This window comes from Rhinatrema bivittatum, chromosome 8 (genome assembly GCF_901001135.1).
Source record: "Rhinatrema bivittatum chromosome 8, aRhiBiv1.1, whole genome shotgun sequence".
Classification (NCBI taxonomy): domain Eukaryota; kingdom Metazoa; phylum Chordata; class Amphibia; order Gymnophiona; family Rhinatrematidae; genus Rhinatrema; species Rhinatrema bivittatum.
In genome coordinates, this window is record NC_042622.1 from 6,805,477 (window position 1) to 6,832,042 (window position 26,566).

Below are 26,566 nucleotides of genomic sequence, written 5' to 3' on the forward strand. Positions count from 1 at the left end.
GCGAGCCGATTAGACCGGCACACCCAGCACAGCCTGAGGCATCCTCGTTAACTGAAGCTAGAAGAGATTTACATCAAGCTTGGGAGGTGATAGCCCGGCTGGAGACAGAGTTCGGGGAAGGAGTAGTTGGAACCCCACAAAGAGGAGACAGCCGGCTTGCACAGACGTCTGGCTCTCACGGAGAAGAGAGTCAGATGAGACCCATGGAAACAACAATGGGTACTGAAATCCCAGGAACCTCTGGGGAGGCGGGAGAAGGTCAGTCAGACCCTGCATTTGAGAGTATTCAGCTTGGCCAACCTGAACAAATTTCTTTAGGAAATGTTTGGTCTGCTTTAAAGGCAACTGAATCCACGCTAAAAACATCGGCTGCTACAACTTTGGAAACTAAGAATCAGACTGTGTAGAAATTTTTTATACTTATCTGTGCAGCCCCGCAAAAAAGTATCGTTAAATCGGACCCAACTGGTGTCAGCGTTCTTCAAAATGGGAATGAAACTGGGCATTGTCACTGCTTAAATATATTCATGTGGTAAATACGTGAAGAGACGTATGAGGACCGGAAAGAAAACTCGTATTAATGTTATCGAATGACTGATCGACAACGTGATAGAAAACTAATTTTTAAAAAATGCTAATTCAAAAAAAATTCTGAAATCACAGTCAGCATTTAAACCAAATGCAATTGGCATGCAATTTGTAAATCCATCGTTGCTCTGCTTGTAATAAAGTTAAATTCAAGTCATCACTTCGCCACCCAACCTGAGGCTGATCAATTGCACAAAATCATAGATCATCAAAAGTATGAGAGAGTTCTTCACAATGGCTAACTAAAGGAGCACTTTCCTTATGACGTAGAAGTGTCGACCGATGTTCGATCATCCGGGAAGTTTTTCCAATGTAAAACATCAGCCGCTGATTTTTTCAGTCGACATCCCCGTCCACAGAGTGCCATCCTATTTTTTAAATCAATTGTTTGAAATAGCTCTTACAAAAAATTTTTTCACCTTTCATCAACAGTTTTACCAACAGATATGTGGTATCGCCATGGGCACCACAGTAGCTCCAAACATAGCCAATTTATACGTCGGTGTAGTTGAAGATCAGTTCTTGAAAGAACATCGTTTTTCTACCAATATAATTGTGTGGAAATGATATATAGACGTATTTGTATTATGGAAGGGTTCCTCGTCACTGTTTGATAGTTTCCTAAAATGATTAAATTCATTGAATTGCCACCTTTGGTTTACTGCTGATATTAAGTCCGATGAAATCCCATTTCTGGACATTTTTATCAAAAAATTACAATTTGGTTTTTCCATCACCTTATACCGTAAACCAGTGTCTTCAAATACATTGGTACACTTTACCAGTACACATCCTAGACCTTTAAAGGAAAGTCTACCAGTTAGTCACTTTTTGAGACTTCGGACATGTTCTAACATTGACTTTCAATCTCAAAGAAAACTGATGGGACAGATTTATATGCTGTGGCTACCCTAAAAAAGTGGTACGAAAAGCTTTTTAAGGGCTAAATTCTGTCATTGGGAATAGCTCTTTTTACTACTATCTAGAACAGGTTCTTCACGAACTGCATGCATTTTACCTTTTTCACCAGTTGTTCATCACATTCGGGCATCTATCATGCGCAATTGGCATGTTCAGAATAGTTAAATCACAAGCAGATTGTGATAAATTGCAGGAAGTACTTCTGAGACTGGAAAATTGGGCATCCAAATGGCAGATGAAATTTAATGTGGATAAGTGCAAGGTGATGCATATAGAGAAAAATAACCCATGCTATAGTTACACAATATTAAGTTCCATATTAGGAGCTACCACCCAAGAAAGATCTATGCGTCATAGTGGATAACACATTGAAATCGTCGGTTCAGTGTGCTGCGGCAGTCAAAAAGGCAAACAGAATGTTGGTAATTATTAGAAAGGGAATGGTGAATAAAACGGAAAATGTCATAATGCCTCTGTAATCGCTCCATGGTGAGACTGCACCTTGAATACTGTGTACAATTCTGGTCGCTGCATCTCAAAAAAGATATAGTTGCGATGGGGAAGGTACAGAGAAGGGCGACCAAAATGATAAAGGGAATGGAACAGCTCCCCTATGACGAAAGACTAAAGAGGTTAGGACTTTTCAGCTTGGAGAAGAGACGGCTGAGGGGGGATATGATAGAGGTGTTTAAAATCCTGAGAGGTCTAGAATGGGTAGATGTGAATCGGTTATTTACTCTTTCGGATAATAGAAAGACTAGGGGGCATTCCACGAAGTTAGCATGTGGCACATTTAAAACTAATCGAAGAAAATTATTTTCACTCAACGCACAATTAAACTCTGGAATTTGTTGCCAGAGGATGTGGTAAGTACAGTTAGTGTAGCTGTGTTTAAAAAAAGGATTAGATAAGTTCTTGGAGGAGAAGTCCATTACCTGCTATTAAGTTGACTTAGAGAAAGCAAAATTGCTTACCTTGTAATAGGTGTTATCCCAGGACAGCAGGATGTAGTCCTCACATATGGGTGACATCACTAATGGAGCCCTATCACAAAAAACTCTGTCAAAGTTTCTAGAAACTTTTGATTGGCATCCTGAGCCCACTGAGCATGCCATGATCCCTCGAGCCACAGGGGTCTCTCTTCAGTCTCGTATGTAGCAATAAGCTTTAGCCAAAAATAAAATAAAACATATCAGACCCAACTCCGCGGGGTGGTGGGTGGGTTTCGTGAGGACCACATCCTGCTGTCCTGGGATAACACCTATTACAAGGTAAGCAATTTTGCTTTATCCCAGGTCAAGCAGGATGGTAGTCCTCACTTATGGGTGATTAGCAAGCTACAGGCTGAGTCATCCTTGTATTGGACCAACAGTGTACAACTTATGCAACAGGTACAACAACTGGTGTACTGTTGGGAAAAATGAGGCAGCCTGAAATCACGAAAGGTTGGATGTGGAAGGAGTTGGGATCATATGGGAAACAAGTTCTTTAAGACAGACTGTACGTAGGCTGAATTCTGTCTTCCTTCCTTGCCCAGGCAGTAGTGAGCCGCAAAGGTGTGAAGAGAACTCCATGTTGCAGCTTTACATATGTCAGCTATTGGCACAGAACGATACTGTGAGATGGAGGTTGACATTGCTCTTACTGAGTGTGCCTTTACTCGCCCTTGGAGAGGGAGGCCTGCTTTTTCATAGCATAAAGCTATACAATCTGCAAGCCAGATAGAAAGAAAGAGTTTGCCCACTGCTTTCCCCGGTTTGTTTTTATCAAAAGAAACAAAGAGCTGGGTGGATTTCCTATGGGCTGCAGTGAGATCTAAGTAATATACAAGCACACGTTTACAGTCCAAGGTGTGTAAAGACCTCTCTCCTTGGTGAGAGTGCGGTTTTGGGAAGAAAGTAGGCAAGACTATGGATTGATTTAAGTGGAATTCCATAACTACCTTGGGAAGAAATTTTGGGTGTGTACGGAGTACCACTCAATCATGTAGGAATTTTGTATAGTGTGAGTATGTGACAAGTGCTTGTAACTCACTAACCATTCTAGCGGATGTAATGGCTATTAATAAGATAGTCTTCCAAGTGAGAAATTTAACATCACAGGAATCCATGGGTTCAAAAGGAGAATGCATGAGCCTCGTTAATGCATGAGCATGAGCCTCGTTAATTAAGATCCCATTCTGTGAGCGGTGGACGGTGTGGAGGTTTAAGTTGAATTAAACCTCTCATAAACCTACTAACAAGGTGTTGTACAGATATTGGTGCATCCCAGACGGTATTATGATAAAGAATTTCACAGTGAGGTAGCGGAATAACACATACACAAAGCAGGAAGTCACCAAGAAAAAGCAGTATTGCTTACTTTTGTTATTTTCTCACAATTTAAGTATTAAATTATAAAGACAGTTAATAGTAAATGGTAACCACACCTATTCCCATTTAGAGTATATTATCGAACTATGTAACCGTATAATAATGGCACCCTTTGGATAACTTAGAAACCACATATTTGTGCCTAACTGTAAACCGTTGTGATGGTGCTCTATACGACGGTATAGAAAAGTTTTAAATAAATAAATAAAATAAAGCTGAGATTGCGCTCAAGTGTACTCTTACGGATGAGGTCTGGAGACCAGAGTCTGAGAGGTGCCATAGATAGTCTAATAAAGATGATGTGGAGCAGGAAAAAGGGTCAATACCTTCTTGTGTACACCACATGGTAAATCTTTTCCACTTAGAACGATAGTTATTTCATATGGAAGGTTTGCGTGAAGCTACAAGCACATGGGAGACAGAGGAAAGATTGAGAGGTTGCAGGATCAAGCTTTCAACATCCATGCTGTGAGGGATAGGGATTGAAGGCTGGGATAATGCAATCTGCCCTCTTCCTGAGTTATGAGAGTGGGTACTGTGCCCAGGCGAATTGGTTCCCTGATGGAAAGACAGAGGAGAATGGGAAACCATACTTGTCGGGGCCAATACGGGGCTATGAGTACCATGGACCCTTTGTACTGTTGGAGCTTCACTAGAGTCTTGGTTATTAGCAGTATCGGGGAATACGCGTATACAAGGCCTGAACTCCAGTGGCGAGCAAAGGCGTCTCTGGGTAACTGGTTTCTCTGCTTGTGCAGGGAGCAAACATTGTCCACTTTGTGATTCAGTGCTGATGCAAAGAGGTCTACTGTTGGTTGACCCAAACATTGAAATATCCTGGTCGCTACTAAGGGATCCAGGGACCATTCGTGAGGTTGGAATTGGCGACTGAGGCGGTCCGCCACTACATTGAGAATGCCTGCCAGATAAGTGGCCCGCAGAAACATTGAGTGCGCTAGGGCCCAGTCCCAAATTTGTGCTGCTTCTTGACAAAGGAGATACGAGCCCGTACCTCCTTGTTTGTTTATGTACCACATGGCTACTGTGTTGCCTGTCTGTATCAGGATAGTCTTGTGTGAAAGGCAGTCCTTGAACGCATGCAGCGCATAACGTATAGCTCGAAGCTCTAGGAAATTTATCTGAAATGTGGCTTCGAGTTTTGTCCAAGTACCCTGGATTTGGAGATATCCAATGTGTGCTCCCCACCCTAAGGTGGATGCATCTGTAGTTAACGTTACTTGCGAAATTGGTTGCTGGAAAGGTAGGCCTGTGAGCAAGCTGTTCATGTTCGTCTACAGAGGAGCGAGGAACGTAGTTGTTGAGTTATTTGAACTGAACTGGAGAGGACAGTGGTTGAATGGTTTGTATCCACTGCGCTCTGTGTCCATTGAGTGACCCTCATGGCTAATCTGGCCACAGGAGTGACATGAACTGTGGAGGCCATGTGACCCAGAAGAGAGAGGCATTGATGGGCTGTCACATGCGTCCGTGTGCGTAGAAAGTCTGCTAATGAGGTGAGTGTCTGTGCACGGTCTTTTGGAAGGAAAGCTCTTGACGTTATGGTGTCTAATTCTGCTCCGATGAATTGTAACAGGTGAGATGGCATGAAATGGGATTTCTGGTAGTTGATTAGGAATCCCAACAAATGGAGTAGATTTATTGTGAGCTTGAGAGAAGCGAGAGCTCCTTGCTGTGATTGGCTTCTGATGAGCCAGTCGTCTAGATTAGGAAAAATGTGTATACTTTCCTTGTGCAAGTGGGCTGCTGCCACTGCCAGGCACTTTGTGAACACTCAAGGTGCTGAGGCAAGACCGAATGGTAGCACCCTGTACTGGAAATGTTGACGTCCCACTAAGAATCGCAGATACTTGCGATGAGTAGGGAATATTGGAATATGAACATAAGCAACTTGAAGATCCAGAGAACAGAGCCAATCTCCTTTTTGAAGTAGAGGTGACATGGTGCCCAATGATACCACCCTGAATTTTTCCTTTCGTAGGTATTTGTTGAGCTTCCGGAGGTCCAATATGGGACGAAGGCCTCCTTTTTTCTTTGGAATGAGGAAATAACAGGAGTAGAATCCTCTGCCCTGCTGAGGTCGGGGAACTGGTTCCACGGCCCTGGCTCTCAGAAGGGTGGATAATTCTTTTTGTAAGAGTGTGGATTGGTTTTTCACTGTCCAAGATGAGGTGGGTGGATTATCGTTTGGTACAGTTAGAAAGTCCAGATGGTAACCTTGAGATGTTATCGAGTACCCACTGGTCTGTAGTGATGTGCGACCAATTGTGATGGAAGAAAGTGATCCGACCACCTACCGGCAAATTTGGGGTCGGAGTGGTAGGCAGGCTTCTGTTCTCTGGTGAGTTTTCAAAATCCCGAAGCCGGGCCTGTTTGCGGTGGGGGTTGAGCTCTAGGTGCTCTTGGTTGTCGGGTCTGCGATCTTTGTGCTGTCCTTGATGACCTTCCACTGGCAGCAGGAGGATAGTATCCCCATGGTCTGTAATATGGCCTTTTTGAAGCCTTCCTTGGAAGTCTACGTGTGGATGGTTGGGATTCTGGTGGAACAGAGGAAAGTTGACGTAATGTTTCCGAATGTTCCTTCAGCTGAGAGACTGCTTCACGTACCTTATCTCCAAAGAGATTATCTCCTGCACAAGGTAGATCAGCAAGCTTCTCTTGCACCTCTGATCTCAGGTCGGAGACCTTGAGCCAGGCCCAACTGCAAGCACTAATGCCCGTGGCAGACATTCTAGATGAAGTTTCGAAGCTGTCATAAGTTGCTCTAACTTCATGTTTCCCAGCTTCCAGGCCCTTATGAATGATGTTGTTAAAGGAATCTTGAAGTTGTTGGGGAAGAGATTCCGATAACTCCTGAAGTTGTTTCCACAGATTACGCTGTTATTGCGTCATATAGAGTTGGTAGGATGCAATTCTGGACACTAACATGGAACCTTGGAACATTTTCCTGCCGCTGGTGTCCAAAAACCTGTGATCTTTTCCAGGAGGATTTGATGAATGAGGTTTAAGCCTTTTAGACCGCTTTTGAGCTGACTCTACTACTATCGATTGATGAGGTAGTTGTGTTTTCTGAAAGCCAGGAATATGCTGGACCAGATAGGTAGCATCAGGCCGTTTATTTACAGGTGGTATGGTGCAGGGATGTTCCCATAGCCTGTGTTGCAAGTCCACAAGAACTTCGTGAACTGGTATTGCCAGGACATTTTAGGTGGATCCACAAACTGCAGTACTTCCAGTGTTTTCTATCTAGTATCTTCTTCGGATACTAGCTGAAAAGGGATAGTGCCAGCCATCTCTTTAATGAAAGTAGAGAAAGAGAGGTCCTCTGGAGGGGATTTCCTTCTTTCCTCCGGAAGAGAAGGATCTGAGAGAACTTCCTCCGAGGAAGAGTCGGTATCTGGATCATCCCAAGTGTCCGATGAACGTGGACGAGGAGTCGATGGAAGAGGAAAGGATGGCATCGACTGCATCGAAAGTTTCACTGGTGGTCTCGATGGAAACAGTGGAGAAAACAATGGTCTTGGACGAGAGATTCCCGATGGACCTGGTATAGGCTCAGGCATCGGTACATCCTTTATCTCTTCTTCCATTGGTCTTGGCGTCTGAGCATCGGGTGGTTGCACCGGAATGGCACCCATGAGAGTGTCCAACTTCACTAATATTGGCGCTAAGAAGAACATATCCGGCACCAATGTTGGTGTAGGCATCGGTGCCGGTGAGGGTAATGGTCTCAGTGGTTGAACCGGAACCGGCGATGGACTCAGTGACTGTATTGGAATAGACATCGGTGATGGGGGTGAAACTGATGTCTGCAATGGAACTGGCATCGAGGGTGGAACCGTCGTTGGTGCTGGCATGGAAGGCATGTCTCAGAGTGCGTCTCGAACTGCCTGGCGGATATAACCATCCAGTTCCGCCCTCATAGCTGGTGAAATCAGAGCAGCTATGGGGAGAGGCAGTGAAGGCGATACCGGTATCTCCACAGGTCCCTGTGGAGGTACGGTTCCCGGCACTGGTATCGGTGGGGATCGCCTAGGAGTCGAAGGCCTCGAAGGCTGTAGAGACTCCTCTCTATGAGGTTTCTTCGGAGTTCGTTCGATAATTAGAGGGAACTCCGGTTATTGGGTCCAATTCCAGATCCTGAGGCCTCCTATGTCGATGTTGGTGCTTCTGTCAATGTTCGATTGTAGATGTAGACTTTATCGATGACCGTGAAGGGGTCAGTGAAGGCCAATCACCTGCTTCATCCAGGCAACGTCTAGTTTTCAGGACGACTTTTCTAATCACTCCAGCCGGAGACAATTGTGTCGAAGTAATCAGTTGAAGATGAAAAAGATGTTCCATCTTTTCCATGCGCGCTCGTCTGCCTTTCGGCGTCATCTCGGCGCATCTCGGGCACGTCGACACATCATGTCTCTTGCCGAGACAGAGTACACACTTGATGTGTGGGTCTGTTTTGGACAGTGTGGAAGCAGTTCGGGCACTTTTTAAAACCGGTAGCCATAATTTATTTATTTATTTATAGTTTTTTTAATACAGATTTTCCTGCATAAAATGCATATCAAACCGGTTTACAATGAAGGCCTGACAGCCATCGACAACCTTCTGACTAGGTTTAACGATAACGGAACCGACCGGAAAAACATAAATCATTCACCGACGGTGGAAAGAGGGAGACCCCTATGGCGGGTAATTTTTTCTGAATTTTCTGAAACTATTTTTGTAGTGAATATTCACCACACAGGGCTCCTTATCCGTGAGGCTAACAGCAGCGTGGAAAAAAGAAGACTGAAGGGAGATCCCTGGGGCTCGAGGGATCATGGCAGGCTGAGCATGCTCAGTGGGCTCAGGATGCCAATCAAAAGTTTCTAGAAACATTGACAGAAAGTTTTCCATGATAGGGCTCCGTTAGTGGTGTCACCCATATGTGAGGACTAGCATCCTATTTGTCCTGGGATAATAGCCACTGCTATTATTAGCAACAGTAGCATGGGATAGACAGTTTTTGGGAACTTGCCAGGTTCTTATGGCCTGGATTGGCCACTGTTGGAAACAGGATGCTGGGCTTGAAGGACCCATGGTCTGACTCAGTATGGCATGTTCTTATGTTCAAAGACCCACCCCGTATCACCTTTACTAGAGGGTCTAATCTACATGATCTGTTGGTGCATTCTGACTTTTCACGATTTCTATTCAAGAATTACCTTTAGGTTTTCATACTTCATGTGGCAAATGTTCTGTTTGCCACATTTCTATGTATACATCGTCAATCAAAATTCAGGCAATAGATTATACTATTAACCTTAATTACACCCACTTCCTGTGTATCTACATCAGTAGTATATCTGATTGAATGTCCCTGTAAGATGATTTACATTGGAAAAACTTCCCCGATGCTCAAGACTAGGATGATCGAACATCAGTCGGCACTCCTACATCATAAGGAAGGTGCTCCTTTAGTTAGCCATTGTGAAGAACTCTCACATACTTTTGATCTATCATTCTGTGCAATTGATCAGCCTCAGGTCGAGTGACAAGGTGGTGACGAATTTAACTTTATTACAAGCAGAGCAACGATGGATTTACAAATTGCATGCAATTGCGCCTGTTGGTTTAAATGCTGACTGATTGCATTTTTTTTTTAAATTAGTAAGTTTTCTATCACTTTGCCGATCAGTCTTTCGATAACAATATGAGTTTTCTTTCAGGTCCTCTCATACATCTTTTCATATCATTACATCAATATATTTAAGCAGTGACAACTCCCTTCCGGTTTCATTCCCATTTTGAAGGACGCTGAGACCAGTTGGGTCCGACTGAAACTGTACTCTTTTGCGGGGCTGCACAGATAAGTATATAAAATTTCTAAAAAATCTTCTCTGAAATATTGACACTGATTTTTTTTTTTAAATAATTTCTGGATTTAAAATCATTTATTGATATGACCCCTGATGAAGCTTTTTCAAGCGAAATATCAGCAGTGTCCACGAGTTCTGATTTACTCACGCACAAGGTGGATGATAGAAAAGATCGGGCGGTTCAATTTTAGTTGAACATGCCGTCCGGCTTGCTGACACCTTTACAACTAAGCCCTTATTATATGATTTATGGTATATTGGTTTCCCTCCACTGTTCATATCACCCTTAGGCAATGACCATGATTCCCCTCCCCAGAGAGCTGCAAATGCTGCCTCTGCAGCATCCCTAGCCCCGGCCTACTCCTTAAGTAGCATACATCACTTACCACCTCAGCTACCAAGCCCAGCCATAAGCAAAACTGCTGTATATCACTTTTACAAATGTCACCGCTATTATTTTTACCTTAGATTTTGACAAGTGGCTCAAAAGTTCTCTCCTTCAGAAAAAAAGCCAATTCTATTCACCTTGAAAGTACAGTCATGTGATAATACCTTGTGCTTCACCTATTGTTCTTATTGGTTGGGGATCAAAATTAATACAATTAATTTAACTGTACAACATATCTAGCATACCAAACAGCAACATTTCACTACTACTGCAGGGAAGCAACTGATCATGAATGAGTGAAGAGGTGAAGGATATATTTGCTCACTGAATACAATGTACCAAAGCATTTTCACTCTCCTGGGTCACCATAAACCAATTATAAAAGTCTAGACAAGGTAAACAAGCTCTAAACAGATTGGGTATAGTGGGGGATCAAATCCACTAATCCAGCTTCAGCAACCAATGTATTTCCAAATACAGCACAACTTTAAATCAAGAGAGAATGTTAAATTGCAAATCTGCTTTTTCTTTCAGTATCCACAAAGTATTGGGTGCTGCTGATCTAGCTTTCATGCACCAGGAACAGCAATGACAACACAAGTGAAGAGCATCAGACAAAGAAGAAGCTTTGGACTGCATGGATACCTCACCATGTCAGTGGATAGTCAATAAGTTTCCAAATTATAAAGTGGAGATTTCCATAAATTTATGTTTAACAACCTATTAAAAATGAGTTTTAAAAACATGTTTTTGTCACAGAAGGATAAGAACGAGGGGGTCATGTGATTAGGTTGAAAGGGGGTGGACATAGGAGTAATCTTAGGAAATACTGCTTTACAGAGAGGGTGATAGTTTTCCCTCCACTGAGAGGCCGTTCCACACATCTATCTGAATTCAGAAAAGCATGGGATAAATACAAGGGATCTCTAAGGAAGTAATAGGAATTAAAGCTAAATTGATTGGATGGATGGGCAGACTGGATGGGCCATGCGGTCTTTTTCTGCCATCATTTTTCTATATTTCTAAGCAATAGAAGACTATGCTCCCGAAGTTACACAGAAAAAGATTTGAGAATTAAGCTACAGAACTAGTTTACACAATACAGCTACTGAACAAAATTCTTACTTCTATTCTGAACTGAAATAAGAACGACAGAAGTCAAAATCAACATTTTATTAAAAACAATTTTTTCCATGATTCTAACATTTACGTATGTTGTTTTTAAATAATGCCATTAACAAGTAGATAAAGGAAAAGATACAAAAGTAACTAAAAAACCACATATTAAGAGTGTCAGTTTTAAGTGTTAATACACATACTTAAGATCAGGTATTGCATAGTTTTGTTTTGTTTTTTTTAATCTGCCTGAAGAATAAAACTAAATTTTCACTTTACATGTACTGGATAGTGCTGCAGCAGCCTTCATGACTTAGACATAATGTATATATAGAAAAATTAACATTGTTATATTTACAATGCTTTAAAATTAACAAACAATTCCCACTGTGCACTGTTTAACACTCACAGGTTTCTCAGGTAATTGGTAATGCCCAGCCTCTATCAGTTACACATTTTTCTTTCTTTTCTTTTTTTAATTTTGAAGCACATTTCTTACAGTATCTCATAATCCATAAAATCAGAAAGGTAATCTGTGACAATTTCAAGCATAAGATCAGATCAAATTCAGAGTTTTTCTCCTGGTAAGTAGAGGATGGCAGAGAAAGACCAATTGAACCCTCCCATGCCTCCCAATTCCCTCAAGCTGACAAAACTGATTCATTGTAATACATGCCACATAGAGCATTGCATCCTGTATGTGAGAATCTGATACTTTCCTGCACACAGCTGTTCCCAAGAGTTTGGGACATACTTAAAGAATTGCAACAGCCTAAGAGTGGCATGCTTATTCAATACATGTACAGCTCATCTATCAGTAATATCAGTGTAAATGTGCTGCCACACATTCAAAGCCTCTATGCTTAACTCTGGTTTTCATTCATCCATCCAAGCTTCATTTATACGACTTCCAACTGCAGTTGGGTAACAGTTGTTCAGTCCGTTTAATTCCCTTTGGACAAATTTACTATATAAATACAGCAATTACCACTTGCTACACTGACTTTGTAAACAATGCTGACAGGAACAGCTACTGGGCTGGTTCATGACCTTCGCTGTTGCCACTTTACACAGTCCAGTTAAAGGGCAACATGGTTCTGAACTGGAGCTCATTTAAATTATGTTATCTAAGTCTAAGCATTTGAGAAGTTACATGATGCACATGAAGTGAAGTTTTATATCTAATCTAGATAGCAGAAAACCTACAGCATTCCTATCTTACTAAGGGCTCTCCGACCAAACAATGAGATAAGAACATAAGGCTACATTCAAACAGAAAGTGGCAACTGAAAGATACCATGAATTGTCAAACAGCATTTAAAAAACAAACAGTGCAATATATACAAACACTTGCATTGTTTATAAAGGATACTGATACATCTTGTTCTAACAAAAGGGTTGAAATGATCCACCAACTTTGGTATTACTTTATCAAGTAACAATTGATTTGACAGCAATAATTTACATTAATTCTTTGGTATAATAAACTCTTAAAAAAGCACTTAAATAACCGAGGAAAAGCATCCATTTTCTACAGAGTGAATAGACAGAAAAAATGATCCAGCGTCAGAAGATTATACACGTTTAGATTTTAAACGGTAGAGCAGTTAACATACAGCTTTCAGACTCCTGACCCAGTCTTGCAGGTGTGCAATGCCACAGGCTGAAATTAGTATGCCAAAGCCTTCACTAAACCTTTGGAACATGCTGAAGTCCACAAGCAGTTTCTCTACCTAGTGCAATGGAAAATAGTTCTGACTGACGTCATGCTGGTATAGTTGGGGTAAGGCAGATAGTTCCTTTACTGGCTATCTTAACTCCTCTCTTGCATTTGGATAGCCTTGGAAAGTACGTGATTAAGAACAATTCTTCTGTAACAATCCTGGTCTTCCCCTTCGTCCAGAGCACAAAAGTTCAGCGAAAAGAAAGGAAAGCAAATTTCAGGGATAATAACGGAGGCATGGGCAAGTACCACTACAGCTAATTTAATGATGTTACTGTACGTATGCAGCACTGCGACTGGTGATAAATATACAGCTACGATAAGTCCCTGCACCAAAGACCTTATAAATCCAAGGAGGACCTGTGGGGAGTTATGCTCTGCAGTTACAGGAAACTTTATGCTACTTGTGTTGTCAGCTTTGAGAGAATAGGAAAAGCAGATGCAGGTGATGTTTACTGATGATAAAAACCTAGGACTGCCCAAGTTCAGTCCTTAATAGCCCTCAAGAGACAAGTCTTCAAGACAGAAGAGACTTAATGTAGCCTTGATAGCTCATGGACTGCAACATCTTTCTGTTGGTCCATCAAAAGGAATAAATATATATTAAAAAACTTGTGGTAGCCTGGAAACATGCTGCATCTAAAGAAACTTTTCTCTTTCCATCATCAGCATTATATAGAAATCTTTTTGCTAGAGTTGTGACATTTGAATATTTGTCACATTTTCTTGGACCTTTTAGATAATACAAATAAAAAAAAAGTATCACATGCTATGAAGATTTCAGTCTCCAAAATAACTACTTTGCACACAAATCAACTAACTGCATATGGACAAATTATCCAAACAGATGTGAAATTAAACTCAAGTACCTTTTCAAACACAATACTGGTTTTACAGTTATACAAACAATACATAAATTGAAGTATTATGAAAACCAACCAAAAGCACCTACCACCAATAGTTTTAATATAACCAAAGCTTCAAAGTAAGAGAGAAAACTATCATTTTCGAGCTTGAACAGAGGACTATAAATACTGTTGCAAACTTTTCAAATTGCTGTAACTATAAAAAAAAAAAAATCAAGCTACTTTAGTGTGAGATCAAAATATTACAAAGGAAGAAAAGGAACAGGTGACAGCTTTCAAAGAACTGAAGACTGTATAAAAAGAAGCTTTCTGTGCCCAGAATCCCTACAGCAGATAGCAGGTGGTACAGTATCTACTTTGACAATTTCCATATAATGCACGATGGTAATGTCAAAACAAACTCTGCATAAACTTTACTGAACTCAGTTACACAACTGAATATACTCAGCACCTGAATTGGCAATTCATACAACTTAAGCACTTTAAAACTAAGCTCAAGAAGAGGCCAAGGTTCTGTGTGATAAATCAGTGGTCCCCAACCCTGTCCTGGGGGCCCACCAGCCAGTCGAGTTTTCAGGATATCCACAATAAATATGCATGAGAGATAATTGGCATGCACTGCCTCCATAACATGCAAATTTTCTCTTATGCATATTCATTGTGGATATCCTGAAAACCCGACTGGTTTGTGGGGCCCCAGGACAGGGTTGGGGACCACTGAGATAAATAACGTGTAGAGAGTCCCTTTCATGTGTGTGGTGCAGGAGAGGAGGGAGTCAGTCAGTTTCATGTCACTTCAGTGGTCCTTATACAAAGGGATTTACTACTGGATAGCTGACCACTCACGTTACCACTTCTTTCTTTATGTAGTAGGCCCAAACTACGGACAAAAGTTATTCGTAATGAACATGATATTAGGTAACATTTACCTAGTATGGCCAGACTGACATTAAATTACCAGATTTAAAAGCAGAAGAAAATTAAATGTTAATACTTCTAGGTGGTCTCTCCTCTGTCTTTCTTTTGCCAGACACTAACTTGCTGCTTAAGCCAAACCCAAATAATGGTTGGTAGGACATCAGTGAGGAGAGGAACCTTAGCAGCCACACTCCTAAAATTTGTAACATTTTAATCTTGCAAATCAGGTGACTCAGAATATCCAAACTCCCCTTAAATGGTACTCTTCATACAAACTTGTATCGGCTCCAAAAAGCAATTAGTTTGCCACCCTGAAATCATACATGGTATATGCAGAAATCGTTTGACCACCATATCATCATTAAAGTTAAATAGAGTCATCTTTTAGTCATTAAGCTGACATTTTGCTCAGTTTGCAGAAAACGTCCTAGCCATTTTCAACATGTACAGTTCCTGCTCCTTTTAGGGAAAGGACAGAGCACTGGCAGAAAAATAATAGAAATAGTTTCTTTACAGCATAGGTAAATATTATTTAAGCTGGTTTCACTTGTGTTGCATTCCAGTTTTCAGTTTTGAGCATGTGATCTACTCAAGGATTTTTTTTTTCTGTTAAAAAACATGATTTTGCTTTATAAGTGCCATGAACAAGCCTGACAGCAGGCAGGAACATTTCTACAAGAAAGCGTGGCAAAAACCTAGCTCCTTTGGCAGAAAAAATTGCATAGTAATGATCACATCCCTAAGTCACTGTGTCAGAAGCAGTGAAGTAAAATCTTATTCCAGAGATAAATATCTGCACTTACTCACTCCCTCTTAAAGTGCTACACTAATACTGATATGGCTTGCTAAGGTTTCAACACAGAGTAGCCTGCTAGGAAGGGACTAGAAGTAAATGAAATTTAAAAACAAATATTTTAGAAAAAGTAAATATGATGCCACACTATAAAAATGTTTACACCTCTCAAAGGGCTTCAGATAATATTCATAAACTGAAGCATTTGCATTTTTGTGATGAGACAAGAAAATGAAAAATACATTCAAATGTAAAACTTGAACTGGTGCTACAACAGGCAGATCTGAGGAGATTCAAACATCTGCTTAATTGTAAGCAACTTTATTCTATTTGGATCTAAAACCAGAATGATGCAGAAAACTGCCTGCCTAGTGATGAGCCTGCACAATGCAAAGGTAGGATTCTGTTGTGCCCTGGCTAAACCTGTCATGTGGAAAGCATTAAATAGCAGGGTAAAGGTCATGCCACCTGCCTGCTCTCACACCACTCTAGAAAGGTTTATCCTTTGCACAGTACTCCTCTAGTCACAGACAGCTTCTCGATTTTGCTCCACGTTGTTCAATATCATTTCCTTGACTGGCTGGGTGCTGCCTAGGCTGAGGTAGCACACTTTCATATGAGTGGTAAGGTTCTTCTGAGTGCCAAAGCCCTTGCCACATAAGACGCACACAAATGAGCGCTCGTTAGAATGGACGGACATAAGGTGTCGATTTAAGTCTGTTTTGTCACGAAAAAGCTTGCAGCAACGGGGACACTGCATCTTCTTTCCATTGTAGTGAATGGTTTTTTCGTGACGGTCCATGTTAGATTTCAGGGTGAAGCTTGCTGGGGCACTTTGAACACTGGAAAACGCCCCAGCTGGCCATGTGACATGTGGCCAGACAGCAGAGATCTCGAATAGTCAAGAGCATGGAATGGCAGTAGCATGGGACAGTCCATGCTCTGGAACGTGTTTCTCGCAGCTTCTCCCCACTATCAAACAGCTGCTTGCAGAAACCACACACCAATCTCTTGCTCAAGCAGGAATCTAATAGGCCTTCCTCGCTGAATGCATCAGCTCTTGAAGATAAGACCACATCTAGGACAGGATATAAAAAAAACAATGAATGACCATCACTTCCTAAAAGAAAACTAACATACATTTTAGTGGATTGTTTTTACCTGTATCACAGGTGTCAATCTGCCAAAAAGCTGAAAGTCCATCAAGAGTACCCTGAAATGAAAACATGTAAAATGAATATTTCAAATTAAAAGAATCAGTAAAATCATTTTAAAAAAGCATTCTAAGTACTTTGATGCTTAAAAAAATTCCCTGGTGACAAATTTAAGGTAACTCTTAGTCTGTATTTCAGAAAGACTAATTTACTTATTGTCAAATATAGCAAAATATTTCAGCACTCCTTTTCAGAAATGCAAATGTGAAATATAAAAAATTGTAATATTTTTGACATGTGTCAGAACATGCACCCCTGGGTCACAGACAGCAATCATGCCTTTTTCCCTTTCTATCTGCAGGAATGGGATGGGATGGGATGGTGTCACGTTATTCAGGCAGTGGAGGGGGAGTGGGGATTGTAGAACTGACCATTCTTCAGCCTTGGTCTTAGGAGTGATAAAAGAAAACAGCGGACAGGGACCCAGATGTAATAAGGTGCACTGGACTGTGTGCACAGCTTTACTGCCAATTTAACAAGTTTAGGGGCACAAACATGAGTAAAAATTTGCGCTCCTCCATGCAAACCTTACATCAAGGCATTAGCTATTATTCTCCTGTTTGCTTAACACTGGAAATGTAATTCCTAGTCAGAAATGGAGTAAGGTTTCTGGGCTAAACCTAGAGTCCATGTGTTTATGCATATAAACACACCATTTGTCCACAAGCCATATTTTTCTATGAACATGCATTGTGCATAAATGGTATGCTAATGATCGGGAGTTTAAAAAAAGTATACTAGCTCAAAAAGTTGCATACAAAAACATGCTTAGCACTCACAAAACTGAGTTATGCCCATTATATGCAGAAAGCATGATTGATTTGTACATATAAACTGTGCTTATAAGATAAGAGCACAAAACATGAGTGACAGCATAAAAGTATGTGCAGAAAAGCAAGAGTGAGGAGCACAAATCAAGCTCCGCAGATAGAACACCATTAGCTTATTGCATCAAGAGTATATTCTTTTTAGCATGCGAGTAAAAATATGCACCAAAGTTTACTGCACATATTTTACTCATGTCTTATTGTGATGTGCTCTCCCACAAACTGTATAAAGGTATTTTATATTCAAACTGATATTGATGATTTTAAGGGATACTAGTAATTAATAAAAAGCACATTTCCGCTTGTACATCTAAGGCTTCCACCGAAGCCATGAAAGAATGGATAAAGGCATGGGTAAGAAGCTCAGTGGGGGGAACTCATATCCTGATTAATCAGTAAATCAATTTACAAAATTAACTCAATTATGCCCAGTATATAGCTTGGCTCACTTGTAAGGTGATTTTGATAATTTTCAAGTAAATACTGAGGGTAATTTAGGAGCAGCCCACACAAACTTGCAGGCTGGTACATGTGGTACTAATTTTCAAAGCAAACTTACACACATAAGATCACTTTGAAAATTACCTGCATGCAATTACACTTATTTACTGCGAAAATGTATGCACACACTTTTTAAAAGAAAATATGCATGTAAATGAAAAACCCTGCACAGACCCCAAACACCTGGAAAGTCTCCCCCAAACATGGGTAAAAATGCTAAGGTCTTACATGCACACCTTTACCTGCATAATAGGCAAGCAATTTTATAAAAGGGTATTTCTTCTGGTACAGTACAAGTAAAAATCAAGCTTAACCAGAAGAAATGCCTTTTAAAATTTACCCCACCCCCCCCATCCTTAACACACCAGTTCAACATGGACATTAACTAATAGTCACCATCTCTAATCTTAAAAGGTGGCCTGTATACAGCTAACTGTACAATTTAAAAAAAAAATTGATAAGGAAACTAATTGCTTTATCTTAATTATCTTGCCCTTTCTCAATTCTGCTCCTACCCCAAGCTGCTGGTGATTCTAGGGTAAGAGTGGCTGATAGGGGGGAAAAAAAGCTCAGAAGTTGCAGGGTTTTGTGTTTGTTTGTTTTTTTAAAGAACACAAAGAAAAAGGCAACAGCTTAGTTTAACTGAGATGAAATCAAATTCTGCACATGTTCAATACCTGCTCCCCTGTACCTCTACCATGGCCAGCACAACAGCACTGAACTACAGGGGGATCAATCAAAATGTTACACTGTGCAAAGTGCAAGCCAAACGCCTCTCTGGGCTGCACATGTCCATGGAGGGAGAGCAGGAGACCTGTTATTACTACCATCAGGTAATAACAGGAGGTAAACTAAAGGTAGATAAAGAGGCATACATCAGAGGATTTTAAGGGAACTTAGTCCTGACAGATCTTTTCAATACTTTATTTAAAAAGAAAAAAAAGTTGGGTGTAGTTCTGGAGGACTAGAGACAGGCAGATGTGGTTCCTTTTCATAAAAGTGGAAGTAAGGAGGCGGCTGGGAACTACAGGTTCCTCTGACCTCTGTGGCGAGCAAACTGATGAAATCATTGCTAAAACAGAGAATGGTGTGATTTCTGGAACTGAATGGACTGCAAAATCCAAGGCAGCAGGGTTTTACCAGAGGTAAATCTTGTCAGGCGATCTGATCAATTTCTTTGATTGGGTGACCAGGGAGCTGGATCAGGGAAAAGCACTAGATGCTGTGTTCTTGGATTTGACATGGTTCTGCATAGGTGACTTAGAAAGTGAGAGCCCCTGGGTATGCATCCTAAAGTGAGAGCCCTGGGTATGCATCCTAAAGTGACTGTAAGATAGAAATTGGTTGAGTTGGAGGCAACAAAGTAGTGGTAAATGGAGTTCAATCAATATCAGAGGCATTACAAGCGTTATGCCAAAAAGTGCTTGATCAGGTTCTTTTCAACATTTTCTTAAATATTTCAAAAGGATCATAGGGAAAGGTTTATCTTTTGGAAATGATACAAAAAACAAAAATCAGCAATAGGATGGAACACTCAAGAAGGTAAGGAAACATGAGGAGGGATGTAGCCAAGCTTAAGAAATGGTCAAGATTCAGGCAGCTAAGATTTAATGCTAAAAAATGCACTCGTGCATTTCAGCTGAAATACCCAGTGGTAAGAGATATAGGGGGTGAAATTTTATGCGTAAAACAAAAGTGGATCGGGGAGGGGAGGAGATGTGATCATATCTGATGATCTTAAGGGTGGCTAAACAGCTGGATAAAGCAATGTTAAAATCCAAAGATGTTTGGGTGCATAGGGAAAGGAATGGTCGGCAGAAAAAGGAAGCGATATTGCCCCTGAATAAGTCCCTGGTGAGGTCTCACTTGGAATAGTGTCTACATTCTGGAGACTGCACCTTCAAACTGACACCGTATATTCTGTGTGTATGTTTTTATTGTAAGCAGCTAAGGCCATTGGATAATGCAGCCTATAACTTTTTTAAATAAATAGATAAAAATATAAAATTGGAGTCAGTCCAGAGTATGGCTTCTAAAACTGTCAATGATCTTTGTTAAATAGCATATGGGAACAAAGATCTAAACATAAAAGAAAAGCAGAACAGGGGGGAGATAGAATAGAAACATTTAATAACTTCCAAGGTAACCATGCACAGGAGGCAGTCCTCTCAATGAAACTGAGGCGCAGGAATAAAGACTCATGGAGTAGACTCGGGAGTAATCTAAGGAAATATTTCTTTACAGAGAGAATAATGAATGCATGAAATGGAGGTGGTGGAGACAAGAACAGTATCTGAATTGAAGAGAACATGGGAGCTCTGAAGGAGTGGCAAGTATTAAGAGTTGAGCAGTTGATGTGGATGGGCACACTAAACAGGCCGTATGATCTTTTTCTGACAATCAATTAAATATTACAAGCAATTAATTGGCTTCTCCCATGTTATTTTAGCCATAAGAGAACAGAAATTAACACCACCGTAGGCCTCCTCATATTGAACATAGCTTACAAAACACTTTCTAAAATATCTTAGTTCTTACCTGAGTTGAGGAAGGCATCTCTTTTGTCAGAATTTCTGGTGAATCGCCACCAGAACAAGGGGTCCCCAAGGGGCTCTGGATGAAAAGCTGTGATGAAGGCAGTAGAGAAGATGCTTCCAGTTTGAAATCAAATTCACCCCATGGACAATTCAAGTTGGTGCCAGGCCCTGGGGAACACAGGAAACGAGTCTCACCCACGTAAACTAGCACCAGCTGGTGGTTAAAAAATAGGAACTGAAAGGCCATAAATGGGCATTTGTAGTTTATCTTCTGTCAGTGGGCGAGAACCCTGCAGAGTAAGCATGTTAATGTTTTAATCAATGCCCCACCCAAAATACCAGTTATGTGACTGGGTGGTCAGGTTTACATCTCACAGCAGTCACTAAAAAAACCAAAAACAAACAAAAAAAACCAATTAAAAAAGCACACCACAATACAATGTGTGATGGGGTGGAAGCGGCGAGGGGGGAGAAGCCAGAAAAACAACAAGACACCACCACCCGATAGCCTCTGAAGTATATTTCTCTTTTATAAACCCACTCTTAATGAGCCATCAAAAAATACTTTAATTACAAAACAAATGCCATCCATATGGTTATAAGGAAAACACGCCTAGTGGACAGATAAGCTGGATGATCTATCCCTCCCCCCTATAGTTCCAGATTTCTCTGCTGCATAAAACAAACTCATTCAAGTCCAACAAGAAAAAATGTTTCCTCAATTTATCCAGGTAGTGTAATCCACTAAAGCAAATGTTAGAAGTATTAAAGCCAGTCCAAATATCCACAACATTAAATTTCAATGTCCTTCAAATTATGCAGAATTTCTACAAATGCATACAAACACTACATGGGTTATTTCTGATGGTCAATGTGAAATTAATAGTCATAGTCTAGTTGAAAAGATGCCCTAATCACTTAAAATGCCATGCTAATAGTACAGACCAATCTAAACATGAGGTCAAGACTGCTTCCATCTGACAGCTGTGTTGGTATGAACAGGATTAAAGTGTTTTGACAGCATTGAGGGAGAAGCTTGAAGTACTGCAGTATCTCCTCTGTGGCTAAATGGAGACCTTTAGTTTCCAAGGCTGGAAACATGGCAGCTTCACTGCCCAAAGCCTACAACCTATCATGTTTTAAAAAATTCATATATTTACAGTTTTTTTTATAATTCAAATTTTTATTGAACCATAAAGCATATCACAAACAAGAAGAATTGCAGTTTTCCAGAACCAACATCCATGGAATAACAAACAGTTACAGGGTTCAAGATTTTCAAAGAAAACATTCCTACTGCACTCCACCCATCCCACTCCCACTGTGCTTCTTAATAACAGTTACCACTTACAAGTGAATATATTAACACCCAAACACTGCTGTTCAAGTGTTATGGCACCACTGACATACCCCTCACTCTAAGCCTTGGGGATTTTTGTTATTGTGAAATGTAATATGTATTAGTCATATGCTGTCTGTATTGATTTTAATTATGTATGTATCCTCTGTAACCCGCTGAGATTTATGGATTTATCTTTAAATAATTAAAGTTCCCATACTCTTAAAGAATTAAGTGTATCCTTCCGCAAGGCCATTTCCCCAAATAGTGCACATTCCACACACGTTCAGTTAAGGTACAGACACTTTCCTCCCGTAGGCAGCAAATACAACATGACCTAACGTTTTAGTAGGTAAATTAGTAGGAAACAGAAAAAGTAAAAAGACCTTAGTATCCTTAAACTGACACATCCAACAGCTCCTTAATCAAATTAAGACCATATATGACTGCAACTCCACCATATATGAAAGAATGACCCAGTAGTACCCCACTGACGCCAACATAACTCAGTGATAGGCTACAGAGGAGTTTTCCCACTAACTGGCATCAGATACCATTGTAACAGAACCGTATAGCTATTTTCCACAATTAAAGTAGAAAAGGGGCCTTCTGCAGTCCAGCAAGAACATCTGTCCCATTGGGATTCATCCAATACATATCCCAAATCTCCCTCCCATGCATTAAAATGTTTAGCTTTAATATCACCCTAGGGTACAGAAGAGCATACAGTTTACAAATCAACCCTTTTCTCCTTCAACAGCATTTCTGCTTAAGATCTCGAATGGTGTCAATTCCCTAGAAAACTCTAATACTTTTACCTAACAAGAAGTGTCAGACCTGTGGGAAGCCATATCTACCTTTACCCAGCAATCCAAAGTGTGCAGCAAGCTCCTCAAAAAGTTCTTTATTTCAGAATAACTGGCCCAATTGCCTCAGGCTCATCCGTTTCCACCTACAGAAAGTGGAAGACATGACCCCAGGAATAAAATCCTAACTAAAGCTAAGAGAAGTTAATGTGACTGGTAAGTAATAACCTGAAGGTCAGAGCTGTAGAAGGGTTGGCTGTCTATGCACTTCCATTGTATGTGGAACCCATAGGGACACACTTAAGGTCATCTTGCCATAAACTGTGGGGTTTGAGCAAAATAAGTGGAATCACATGATGCGAAAGACAAAAACCTGAGTTGTGTCTCTATATTGAGAAGTATGCCTGAACACAGAAGACCAAAATGGAGAAGGAAATCCCCAGAACCCTCTGCGTGTCTTTGGCCTGCCTGAGCTGAATGGACTCTGAGTGACTTACAGAATGTCCCTGGATATCTGTGGAGGCAAGCTGGCACCAGACAGGTGATGTCTATTCATAGAGTCACCACAGGGGAGCTTCAGGCACTATTCTCAGGAGTTTGTAATCCACACAGTTACAGACGTGTTGATTGTCTTGACCAGTAAGAGTTTAACCAGAGTTTAACCATGGGAAATGGGCTACACATCCTGGGAAGCCAATCAGGATAGTTAGCGATGATTTAATCATGCAGTTGACATCACAACTTATGTAAATGATCCTTTGGGCAGTCATGCAAGTCTCTAGAACCTTCTACCCTGTATTTGAATGTTATCCATAAAACAAAGATAACTTTCTGTAATCTATGAGATGCTGGTCAGATTGTAAGACGAAGGGCACCCAGTACCTAGCATCTCCCGAGAACACTTATATTGACTAATAAAAATACATTATACTTTTACTGAGTCTAAGTGTTCTTGTGTCCCTGGCCATAAGCACAGAGGAAGCTTTAACAATATAGTATGGTTTAAAATTTGGAAGAGCCAATCCACTACAATCCTTTTTCTAATGCATAATTCCCCTGGGGATACATGGAGGCCTACATTTCCAGACAGAAAAAAAAATACTTCACTGCTGAAGCAATTTCATGAACTAATTTATTTAATACACATTTATCACCCACCATGCCAAAAATTGTGGCGCGTTACATAAGAGAACATTCATAAAAAGAGAAACAAGCAAAAAAAACACTAAAATGTAACACATAACATAAAACTGCTTATATTGCTCTACATCATGGCGCTTTGTCTTACATTCTGCAAATACCCAGTAACAGAGGGAAAAAGAAAATAATCAACTGCTAGGAAATGCTTGCTTAAATAGCCATGTTTTTAAATTCTTTTGAAATTCCTTAGCATCAAAGTTTCTCCACAGGATGGGACCAGCCACTGATACCGAATGCTCTCGCACTTCGCCTACGTGTGTTTGGAGTACTGTACACCTTTGTTGGCTGATCTCAATGCTCTGAGAGGTGTATAAACATGGCGGGCAGCACCTAAAATACTATGTCCTTATTTGAGATTTTATGAATAAGAATTAGTAGTTTATATTGGACTTGGAAATGGACAAATAGCCAATGAAGCATGGACAGCACGGGAGTGATGGTCGTATCTCGAACATCCTGTTAGGGCTCTGGCAGCAGAGTTTTGCAATAAGAGCTCTTCTGGTACGCTCTGGCAACCCCAACATTAAGGAGTTGCAATATCTATACCTGAAAACAATTGTTGCAAAATTGTCCTCAAGTCTGCAGGTTTTAAAATAAGTTTTAGTCTTCGTAATATGCATAGTTTGTAATATCCTCAAGTTACAAATGTGTGTTTTTCATGTTAAGATTAACATCCATTAATACTCCAAGATTATGAACAGAGGAAGAAACTGTAATAGTGTGGTTCCTGAATACAAACATACGTATTTCTTCATTCAAGATTCAATGTGTTAGGTAAATTCTCAGTTTTCAAGATCTTCAGAATTAGAAAATTATGAAAAAGCCATTTATCAATGGCGGTCAGGTAAATTTGGAAACAAATGGAGACAGGAAGAAGGAATATATCTGTGAATTTATGGAAATTAAGGCCCACACCACCTATTAGTTTGTATATATACATACATATATATATATACATACATATATATATACACACACATATATATATTATATTGATAGATATTGAATATGGATGCTTACAGTGCAGAGCCTTGGGGGACCCCAGTGTCGACTGATATCTAGTTTGATAATGACCCACCAATCTGGATTTGCTGACTGTGACCTGACAAGTTGCAAACCATTTTAAAATTATTCCAGATATACCAAATTCAGTGGGGCATGTTATCAGGAAGTTGTGGTTGATGATGTTAAAGGCAGGATAGCAATGGGTAACATTTAAAACAGATACCACCACCTAAGTAATGAGAAATTGCTACTTACCTGATAATGTCCTTCTCTTTAAAACAGTCAAATGAATCCACAAGTGAATTATGCATTCGTACCAGCAGTTGGAGACAGAGCAAACTTACATCACAGTACATATACCCTTGCAGCCAGCCAGCATTCGCTGCAAAAGAAAACGCGGACAGACTAGTAAAACTTGATTAAACAGATAACCATTTCAATACTCAGCCAAAAGGTACCCTGAGCCTTAACACTAGTCTAGGGACTGGACAAACACTTACCAGTAATCCCTATAACACGTAGCCATGGAGGACGACTATAATACAACTAAGGGAGGGAAGCTGGATTCATCTGACTGTCCTAAAGAAAAAGAAATTATTAGATAAGTAGTAATTTCTCATTTCTTAGCATCCAGTCAAATTAATCCAGAACAAGTGGGATGTATCCAAGCTACTCCCGAATAGGGCAGGAAGCTGTCTGCATGTGTAAAGGTTGCGTCCTCCTGGTTTTACACAACCAAATGATAATACCTGGAAAAAGTGTGTATTGAGGACCACATTGCAGCTCGTCAAATGTCAACAGGACACAATTTCACTTCCGCCCATGACACTGCCTGATCCCTAGTGGAATGAACCCTGACTTAAGTAACAGCTTCCCAGCATCAACATATGCAGCTGTGACTTCATCCTTAATCTATGGTAGCCCACAAGGCCAGCTCTCCCTGCCTACTACCGCCATGAAGGACAAACAGGCTATCCATCTTCCATAAAGGCTTAGTAACCTCCAGATACCGGACAATATGTCTCTTGACATCCAAGGGTCACAACAGATGATACTCCTCCACATCTTTCTCTTTGTCCAGAGGGGGCAGGGAGATAAACTAATTCAAGTGAAAGTTAGTGACCACCTTAGGTAGAAAAGAAGGAACAGTATGCAACTGTACTACCCCTGGAGTCACCCAGAGGAATGGCTCCCAGCAAGACAAGGCATGCAGTTCAGAAACCCTACGTGCAGAACAAATTGCCACAAGAAACACCATTTTCAAGATCAGTAACCACAAGTTCAGGTTACGCATCGGTCTAAATGTAGGGCCTGCCAAGAAATCCAATACCAAATTAAGACTCCATAAGGGCACCGGAAACCGCAAAGGACAACGAATATGTTTCACTACTTTTAGGAAATGGGCCAAATCAGGAAGAGCCGACAAGGATCAACCATCAACCGGACACAATACTCATGAACCTAGAAAAAAAAACAACCCTGCTTACTCATACTCCTCGATCTATCAGCCGCATTCGACACGGTGAAACACTCCCTTCTCTTGGAATGTCTAGCCAACATTGGAATCAAAGACACC

General features: G+C 40.6%; 1 protein-coding gene across 9 annotated transcripts in view; it reads right to left on the minus strand.

The window, feature by feature from the left end:
• ZBTB46 (zinc finger and BTB domain containing 46) overlaps positions 1-26,566 on the minus strand; it is a 319,443-nt gene that overhangs the window by 49,596 nt on the left and 243,281 nt on the right. For 2 of the 9 annotated variants that reach the window (XM_029614425.1, XM_029614424.1), the window contains exons 5-7: positions 20,642-20,808; positions 16,723-16,774; positions 14,495-16,639 (exon numbers count right to left, since the gene is read on the minus strand). The exons of the other annotated variants lie outside the window; for them this stretch is intronic. In XM_029614425.1, coding sequence (XP_029470285.1) covers positions 16,365-16,639; positions 16,723-16,774; positions 20,642-20,808 — 494 coding nt within the window. In that variant the 3' untranslated portion in view covers positions 14,495-16,364. Of the gene's footprint in view, positions 1-14,494; positions 16,640-16,722; positions 16,775-20,641; positions 20,809-26,566 lie in introns of those variants that run through there. 9 annotated transcript variants of the gene reach the window in all.